This window comes from Gavialis gangeticus, unplaced genomic scaffold (assembly GCF_001723915.1).
Source record: "Gavialis gangeticus isolate Ggan-Ray unplaced genomic scaffold, GavGan_comp1, whole genome shotgun sequence".
In the NCBI taxonomy this organism is placed as follows: domain Eukaryota; kingdom Metazoa; phylum Chordata; order Crocodylia; family Gavialidae; genus Gavialis; species Gavialis gangeticus.
Window position 1 is genome coordinate 248966751 of NW_017729032.1, and position 10304 is coordinate 248977054.

A 10304-nucleotide genomic window follows, 5' to 3' on the forward strand; every position below is an offset into this window, starting at 1 on the left:
GTGGATTACAGATTTCAAAATGTTTGTGTTCCAAATCTAATGGACATGCTAGTTTGTGGGAGTATTAGTCCATTATACACTTTTAATATTACCCCTGCACATCTGAAATGAGGTTTAGTGATCAGTATAAGCAAACATACAATCCCTAGGTAAAGTTATCCTGTGCAGAATAAAGTTTTAATAAGAATTTATTAATTTAAAATAATAATGTATTCAAGCTATTGTATATTGACAAAGAAAAGGATTTAAATAGGACCTTTTATGATTTATTGAATATTTTCCCTATAGAACTGGGTTTGGAAAAAATTACAATTTAAACACTGGTTAAAAAACATCTGCTGTAGAAGGGATCTTTCATTTACAATCCTTTTACTGTAATGCACTGAGTAATACTCAGCATGAGTCACTTTTTAAACATTTTGTTTCAGGGTCCAGTTTAGACGTAAGAAGTTATGAACATCCATGATCTGCAATGCCTGCAACTTCAGAATCACCTACTGGTACTACCAACAATACTGTAACTAAACATACCTCAGGCAGTAAATTATGTGTATCCAAAAATAAACTTTCTTCATTATCAAGTGAAACTGTAGATGAGTTTCATAATCAAGACTGGAAAAGTCCAGCAAGACAACATAGATGAAAAAAAAAAGAGTGCTCTGTTCATTTATTCAACAAATACTCCCTTTCATCTTGTTCAGAACAAACATTTCACTGACATGGTTTAGTAATTATGACCAGGTTACACTCCACCTAGCAGAACAGATACTGGTGGAAGGCATCTGGATACATTGTATGAGAGAGAAATTGAAGTGTGCAAAAAACATGGAAGGGAAAAGTGTTAATTTGAATCTTGATGGATAGAGTAATGTACACAATGATCCAGTAATATGTACTTGTATGACAACAGAAGACACGATTGTTGATCTTGCAGACAATTGATACATCAGGAAAGGCCTATACTGCAAAAGACATAAAAGAAGCAACAGTAAAAGCTAGAATAAACTGGGCTTGTCTACACGTTCATTAATGCAACTGTAATTATGGTGCATTAAGTTAGTACCTGTCATTACAGGTACTAACTTAATGCACCATAATCAGCACTACTCTGTATTAGCACAGATGAACTTTTTTTTTTGGTGACACTTCTGTGTCGATTAAATGTACTGCGCATTAGCAGGGGCTTTGCCTGTTGTGCTAATGCGCAGTAGAATTTGTCTTCTGCGCATTAAGTGTCTCATGTAGATGTGTGTACTGTGAACAAAAATTCAAGTGATGTAGCTTTGTCACAGATAACACTAAATGTAGGAAAGATGAGAAGAAATTTAGAAGAAGATAATAAAGCAAACCTGAAACTTAAAACATATGTGTGCAGTGCTCATTTGATGTACATTTTGGCCTAAAATTAACTACTCCAGGAAAAAGGAAAATGCTATTGAAATTGCAAAACCTTTCTGTAACAACCAGCTTGCTTTAGCTTTACTGAAGAGAGCTGGGGGATCCACACTAGTTCTCCCCCAAGATATATAATGGAATTCATTGGTTGATTGCTTTGAGCTATTTATTAAGAACTGGCCTATTCTGATGACTGTCTGTGAAGAAAGTCATGACCAAGCTAATGGAAGTATCACAGCTGGAGTAATCAACATTGGACTGAAGAGAAATGTAGAAGATATGCTGAATACACCAAAACCTATTTCCATAACCTTGAACAAACTACAGAAAGATTGCTGTTATACTGCTGATGCTGTTGAAATTTGGAAGGAATGTCAAAAAACATTAAAGCAAGAAATACCCAACAGCAAAATTGAATTGCAGGTAGTAAAGAAGTAGATGGATCAAGCGCTTACTCCACCTCATTTTCTTACCAGTATTCTTAACAAATTACCAGGGTAGATAACTAACGGCGTAAGAGGAAAATGTTGGTATGACATGGGCTCTACTACCTTTTTCGCATCCTTGTATGACAAGGTATTTAGCAGAATTCTCAGATTTGTTGGAATCTGACAGGGCTGTGCTGTAAGCTCTTCTACTATAGCCTCAAACCTGAAACCTTTGGGCTGCCAACTGTTCGTCTTAGCACCTATGCCACCCCATACTAATTGCCCATCACTCATCCATAATACATTTCAGGGCTAGAGAGGAACCATTCAAGGAGTATGTTTGCTGAGGATGTTTTAAAGTCACACCAGTGAACTGGTGCAAAGCACCTGGAACCAGAGTTTGCTAAAGTGCTAAATCAGCTTTTACCAGAAGTAGCTTCTTCTGCAGGTACAGAAAGAATGTTTTCTTCATTTGGACTGGTTCATTCAAAGCTGAGAAATTGATTGGGAATTGAAAAAGCAGGAAAGCTTGTTTTTTCACTTCTAGCATATTAATAAAAAGGGGAAGAAGGATGAGATTTACAACTTCTAAAAACTTGAAAGAAAGGGGGGACACATTTTCAAAACAGCCTAGGTAAAAAAGAAAAAAAAAGAAAAAAAACACTGTCATTTTAAAGCGCATTAGTCAAGTGGGCGCTTAAGCTCAAAGGACTTTCACTTGGGCATTTTAGAAAATTGTCCCCAGGGTAATCTAAAATAAATTGGTTTAATCCACTAACCACAGGTCATACTTATAATAGTTAATACTAGCGTTTAATAAATCAGTGGTGAATGTGCCCCATATTTTGATTTATTTTTATAGGTTGTTTAATAAATCTGAAGTGTTGGTTTTGTGTGTTTAATTAAACAAGTGGTGTCGGTTGTAGCCGTGTTGGTCTAAGGATATAGGCAGACAGGGTTCTTTGGGTGAATCTTATACCTTTTATTAGACCAACTTAAATAGTTGGAAAAAACATTTTAAAGCAAGCTTTCAGGTTCAAAAACCCTTTGTCAGGCTGAGGAAGTTTCTGCCGTTGGTGTGTGCTCTTTCTGGATGGAATGAAAAGTAAAGAAGCCAAAGGCACGGTTGGTATGCATACAAGACAGGCAGTCAGGATGTAGATTGAAGAGTCAGTGGGTGAGAGACAGGCTGGCTGGGGGGGAGTGAAGGGGGATGAATAGTGGAGGGGTACCTGGGGAGTCAGATGTCAGGCAGGTTATAATGTGTCATAAATCCAATGTCTATATTCCAGTGTCCATGATTTTTAGTATCCAGGAGGTTGATGAAGTGGAATTCATAGACTCATCTATGATTGAACTAATTAAATACAAGTTGTATCTTAATGCAGCAAAAGTTAATTTAGTGAATAAGAAATAGGTATTTTACCATCTTATAGCATAATAAAATGTAGCATTTCTAACAATCCAGATATGTTAAACTGTATATTTCTCATACTCTCACTTGCAGAGAAAGTTGGTAAAAATCAGTTATTTAAATTGGGCTCTTGGCTTGCTGATTTAAATCATGATTTAAATTGGTGATTTACACTGAGTTGATTTAAATCAATGAACTCTGGCTTGAATTTAATTGTGGACAAACCAGTACATATCTAGGGTCTCCTATGCTGAAGTCCCTGCCACTGCATCTTCTCTGCTAGTGTTACCTGATCTAGATTACTACTAATGCATGGTATAACTGAGAGGATGAGACTGAACTTTCCTCAATGAACAATAAGTGGATACTCTTTTAAGTAAATAGGTATAAAATTTGTTCTAGTGAAAACAAGTGCAGGCTAGTAATGTTAAATTGCTTACATTAAAATGACACGATAAAAGAATTCAGTTTTGGAAAAATATTTTCTACCAGTTGACTTCTGTATTAAATAAGTAATTTGCCTAGTATAGTTAAAGCCTAGTCTCCTGCCTTTTGGCAGCCAAACTGTTCTACAGATCAGTGTTTAACCTAAAATAATTTTTATATGGGAGATGGCTACGGCATAAGAAGTTGGACTGGACCAGGCAGCAGCAGGGCTGGAATGGTGGGATGCAGGGGTTTAATGCAACCATTGCTTGCCACCCCCCACTGCCAATGCATGTTTTTAATAGGCCTCCAAACATGGTAGTGGGCCCTGTCCCTGCTCATCCTGCTGCTGAATTCTTGGCCCCTCCAGAAGCTCCACTGGCTGGGTGAAACAGCTTCATCTCTGACCCTGGACTAGGGAGAAATAATGTTAACTTCCTGTACAGATGCTGCTAATTTGCCCAGTTTGAAAGACTTGTTGCTATTCCTGCTTCCTTTTTGGGTCCTAATCTTTGCTTGTGCCCCTCTTGATCCTTTTTTTCCCCCCACTGCTTGTCTTCCTGCAATTAAAGCTGATACAGAAAAGTTTGTCAGTGTCATTTCTTGTTATGATTCACAGGTGCAAAGCCATTAGAGCCACATTAATTCAGGCAGTGGATAAAAAATATACTAAGGAACCTAGGTGTTGCAGGTAATGCTAAAGAGTACAAAATGAATACTACTTCTTTCCTTTAAACTTTGTACATGCAGAAGTGTCAAACTAAAGTGTGGAAAGGGAGGGGATTCTTCTCTAGTTTCAAATCATAATGTAGGTGGTAGTGATGCACAGTACGCTAGGCAGTTTACAGACATATGAGAGTTTAAAAAGATAAAGATTTTCCTTTTTGTTATCCACAGTAGCTTCTCTGCCTAGTCATTTTTTAACATATTTACTATTTGTGTTTCTTAACTACTTCAGTGTACTAAAACTTTGTCTAAATATCGTTTTGTATCCTAGTGTGTTCTGGGTATTTTAACTTCATACATTAAAAGATAATTCTAATTAATTATGGCAGAATAAGAAATAATATTAACCTGTTAGCTGTAATGCTGTCTCTTCCACTTGTTATTCTCTTCTATTTATCATAAAGAAATGTGCTTGAGACTGATGGCAGAATGACAGCCCAATTATTGTTTTACCTCCCTCCCTTGAGTCAACAGAGATATAACTGATTCCCCACTCCATCCCCATTCAAGTTTATTCTTGTTCTAAATGTATGTGATATCATTATCCAAGCTCTGAGGGAGATCCGTGATGTCAGTTTTGCATGGGCAGGCTACTAAGGGGTACTTAACTCTTAGATACTGGAGTCTTCATAAGATACCACCCCAAGAACTGATAATAGCTAATGCATTCTTCCAGTTGTCCCAGAAAGTCATCCTGACTTCTCTTATCCCTTGTCTGCATCATCACCTCGATTCAACCGCCATTTCAAAATTAGCATCAAAGCTTCTTAACTTTTTCTGTCACTCTGTATAGGCATCTTTCTTAATTCCTCTGTTGTGTGCTAGTAGTGTTGGTGACAAGTCTTTTCCTTGCCTGCATTAACATTTAGTGTGTGCTACAGCTTTTGGAACTTCAGCAATAGGAGATTTCAAGAAAGACGGTGTAGAGAAATTCCTTACCCACCAGGCCCTTTTCTTGCGTAGACTGTGTTAGGCCTTGCTTTGCTGCTAGCTGGCTGAAAGGCAGTTGGCTTAAATTCTAGTGCACAATTATAGCTCTCCAAAAAGTCTTACTTTTTTTCTATTTTGCAATGAGAAGTGCTAAGGAACCATAATACACGAAGCTGCTGCTGTTCCCTGTAGAGTGAATCTGTTTCTTTTCCATTGTTTCCAGCTCAAACCCTGCAATGGGAGCAGAGTACCACTAGGATCCATGGGACGTGCCTGCCTGTTGGAGGGAGTGGGAAAATAAATGTTGTGAACGGAATGAGGTGGAGGGGAATTGTCTTGTGGGAATTTGATGGAACAGACTTTGTGTTCTTATTTAAAAAGACTGTCCACAGTGCATCAATAAGCAGGATTTAAGTTGGAGTGTTAAAGTGTAAGAAGAGAAACCTGGAAATAGGAGGAGTTTCTTCAAAGAGAACAGAAGCACCATTAAAAACTTACTCCATTCCAGGACTCTACATCTGGCTAATGATGAGGATTTGTAGTCTTTAGAATGAACACACTATTTAACTGCCCCCTTTGTGAACTATCCAGTGATAAATAATTTGAATAAAATGATTAGTTTATCTGTATTCAGGGAGGCTTAGTAACCTTTATACTTTTAAAATGTCCTATGCTGATCATCCTTTCAATTAAAGTATACTCATACTGGATTTTTTTGTGGTCAATGACTTTGTTTGGTCACTCTTTTTCCTCTTTTTCATGTCTCTTATCTGCCACTATTGCTGTCTAATGATTCATTATCATTTCTTATAATGGCTGCTGATTCATGTTCTGGCATCAGATTTCTAGAAATATGAATCCTAGTTCTTTCACAAAATACGTTTGTGCAATGGTCCTCCGAGTCTAATTTTTTAGGCCATTTTGCAAAAGAGTGCCTATATCTGTATATCCAGTATTTCCTTGCTGAGTTCTGTGGGTAGCAAGCTATGTATATTACTAGTACTCCTGGCACTGTAACATGGGATTATAAATTAAAAGTTTTGGGTTTTTTTCCATGCATTACTATTTGCTTTGAAAATATTAGCCTAATACAAGCCTTTCTTCTTTGCTTTCTAGGTTTTAACAACCATCCGCTCGGGACACAGAGCTAATATTTTTAGTGCAAAATTCTTACCATGCACCAATGACAAACAGATTGTGTCCTGTTCTGGAGATGGAGTAATTTTTTATACTAACGTTGAGCAAGATGCCGAGACGAACAGGCAGTGCCAGTATACGTGCCACTACGGAACTACCTATGAGGTACTGTACTTCTGCTTGAAAGTTCAAGGTCTCTTTAATATTTGGAGAATAGAAGTTTGGTGTTGGTACTAGCCAAGATTTCAGTCAGACAATGACAGCTTTATTTCTATGCTTCACTGTTATATATACTAATTTTCCTTTGCTTCTAGCTTTCAGAGGTTGTTCATGGTATTTGCTTTAGTACTGAAATATGTTACCTTAATGAAGGATTCTCAGAAGTTATGTATTGGTATCATTAAGGCTGCTTTTCCTGCAAAGTGAAGTATCTAGCAGTATGCATATGCTTGTACTGTATAAAGGGATCTCACCTCAATATCAAGGCCTCATGATTTGTTTTCTTTAAGGAAGAGGGAAATACAAACTTTTTATTGAGCTGTAGGTGGTCTGGTGCAGAGGAAGGTAATCTGTGGTAGGTTTATGCTGTCAGTGGAATAAGAGGGCAGACTCGTACTTATTTTTCAAAACTTTAAATTTCCAGACTTCTAAGCCTTTTCTTATAAACATAAACTTTACCAAAAATGTCCTAACTTTTTTTTACATTTTTTAGCTTGAAGTTATTGTCTGCCTTTACAGAAGTTAAGAATTTCTTAGTGAAATTTTTGTGTGTAGAAATAATCTTCAGTATTCCTTAGTAATACCCTATTTACCTGCATACCAAATGCACCCTTCTCCAAAAATCAGCCCTCTAAACTTAGGGTGCATGTCTTAAAATGGGAAAGCTGATTTTTCTTTGCTGGAACAGAAGCATTGAGACAATGCTTCAAGATGGCTGCCAGGCTTCCCCTTTGCCAGGGAGGGAGGGGAACAAGTTTAGCCTTCAGGGTTAACCCTTCCACAGTCCCAGCTGCAGTTAGGATCCCCTGCAGTCAACGTTCAGCAATGATTAGAAAAACTTTTTTTTTCTTCATTCTGGCTTCCCAAAACCACAGGTATATCTTATCTGGGGCATGTGAGAAAATATCCGCCGTTATTTATTACATAAAGAAAGTAAGCCTGACTGTTAAGGTTATTTATAACTCAGTGGGAAAGCTAGTGGGTAAATTCAAAAGTGCATTAAACTAGGAGTCTCACAGTTCACTAGACAGATTGCTTCTTTTGTGCCCTGGGCCACTGGTAGAAGTTAAAAAAGAAGGTGGTATGGGATCTAATGTGTGATCCCAACAATCACGCTTCTTGCCATGTGATGCAACCATGCACACAAGAGCACTGGCCACATGTTCAGTCAAAGGTGTGATGGAAATCAGCAACAAAGTTATTATGCATGTTTTCTTCAATAACTTTGTCACATTCCTTGTTTTATCACACTATTCATGGAATGAATGTGTGGCCAGGTTACTACTTAAGGTGTGATTAACCAGTTAAGTATGTCTTAAGTGTAACATGTATCAGCATCATTAGTGACATAGCCCATATGCTATGTTTTACAAAGATTGTTGAAAATGTAATTTTCATCTTGGGGTTGCTAATGTTCTGTATTATATTTTCAAATAATTATGTGAATGATCTAGCTCTGAATTTCTAACATAAGTTTTGGTAAGTCCGTTGCTTTTTATATAGAGTAGACAGAAGAATCATGCAATTTCCATTTTCTTTGTGTGGTTTTTTTAATGTTAATATGTTTCATTTGTGTATGTTGTAAAGGAACATGTCTAAAGAGCTCTCAGAATTAATTTCTTGTTATGTGGTTTAAAAAAAAAAGTCCTTAACAGTGTATGTCTATATCCAGTTAAAGGATGTGCCAGGAACAGTTGCTAGCCACAGGATAATGATTCCTTAAGAGGGATGCAGGGCCACCTAAAGAGCTCATTTTATGTATGTACACATCCTTTGTCTCTGGATGCTGCTTCAGGTCAATAGTTTAGATACTGTTTGTTGGATTTGCTAAAGATCGTTCTAGATCTCTTCTTATTTATTGTTTATTTTTTTAAAGGTGTACTTTTATTTTAACCCGGAAGGTATTGTTTCCCTTGAGCAACGTTCATCTTTTGATTGAGAGAGATAAGGACTTACTCTTTTTAAACTGCATCAAATCTCAGCACATTCGCTATAAGATGTTTGTGGCTTTTTTATCTAGCTCCTGACTGAATAGCATGAGGTTTTTTATCCTAATTTCACTCTGTTGTATGCGAGAGGATAGTATAACCTGTTGTTGCAACTTCTTTTTTTAATAAGACTATCCGATGATTGAGACAGCAGTTACTAAATGTTGCATCTCCTGAATAATACAATTTACTACTGAGCAATAGGATGCATACTGTAATACTAGGTCCTGATTCTCCCATGGTAGAGGGTGTTAGCAGTAACAATGCTGTATGTCTATTTTGTTAACTCATGAGCGTTATTGGGTAATGTAATATTTCTATATAGAAAAGGCTGGGTTTTTTTTCTTTGCAAGAGAAAACAAGATGGTTGAAGACTATTCTAGGAGAAAAAAGGATGGTCAAGCACTAAACTAAGAAATCTAGGGCAGGGAGCCTGCCCCTTGGATGTAAATTTGTAGGCATGTAGTTATAGGTGCAGAAGCAATTCAGCTCCACATTCAGCCAGTGATCACAGAAATTGTGGGATGCAGAAAGTGTCAGAAGAAAACAGTTTGAAGAATGACTTATGAATATGGCAGGGTTGATTCTGCTGGAAAACTGAACCAGCCTAATAAATGTCATCCTGTATCAATTAGCAAAAGACTCCAAATCTGCTTCAAGTACCTCATTCAATAGCACAAAAACTTCACTAGGCAGTATTGTAGGTCTAGCTGTCTTTCTTGAGTTCTGGTTTTCTAGTACGCTGGGGTTTTTAAGTCTGATGTGTTTCTGGAGTCTTTGATTTTGAAATATATATCTTCATTATGTGATTATGCTAGCCATTTGTTAAGAAAATGATTCTCAACCAGGGTGCCATCTATAGTATTAAAAAATGCTGACCTTTTGGGCACATTACCCCCCTATATATCAATAGATATATATCTATATCTATATATGTGTGAGTGAGTGAGTGAGTAGTGGTATATTTACAATGTTAAAGCAATTTGGAAGTCTACCAGTGTCTCTATCATCATAAGTGTCAATAAACCGGAGCTGGTGAGCCACGCTCACGGTATTGGTCATGGTGGTGCGGCTGGGTGGTGGCAATTGGAACGAACAGGCGGGATTATCGGCGGTGGAGTGTGAGCTGCACGGAACGCACGTATGTATAAGTTGAAACAGGTGATTTATTTACTCACGCTTGGCAGCGGAGGCCCAGATGATTTCTTCAGTTATGGAACGAATAAACAGACAAACAACAAAGGGGGTCTGTTGGCCCACGAGGTTTGCCAGTGAGCCCTTGCTATCTACCCGCTAGGGATAGGGGCGGCTGCCCGCTGGCTAGTCCCAGGGCTGGTCAACAGCTCATGAAATGGGGTTACCAACAAACGAAACTGTAACGCGAGGGACGATGAACCGAGGATCGAACTGGAAATGTGACGCCAGTCCAAAAGGCAGTCCGTAATCAAGAAGAACGAAGAAGACAAAGCTGAAGTCGGAGATGAGAGCCGAGGTCAGGAGCCAAACGGATAAGCATGGAGTTGTTGCCGAGGTAACGGGGACGATCCAAACTCGTAATTAGAGTCCAGGCCAAAACAGTCCAGTAACCGAAGATATCAATGTGAAGAAGACCGAGACCGAAAAGACAAGTCACACTCTCAC

General features: G+C 37.9%; 1 protein-coding gene across 1 annotated transcript in view; it reads left to right on the forward strand.

The window, feature by feature from the left end:
- DCAF6 (DDB1 and CUL4 associated factor 6) overlaps positions 1–10304 on the forward strand; it is a gene marked incomplete at its 5' end in the record, with an annotated part of 184359 nt that overhangs the window by 65990 nt on the left and 108065 nt on the right. Inside the window, one exon of the mRNA XM_019523908.1 lies at positions 6436–6621. Coding sequence (XP_019379453.1) covers positions 6436–6621 — 186 coding nt within the window. The remainder of the gene's footprint in view (positions 1–6435; positions 6622–10304) is intronic.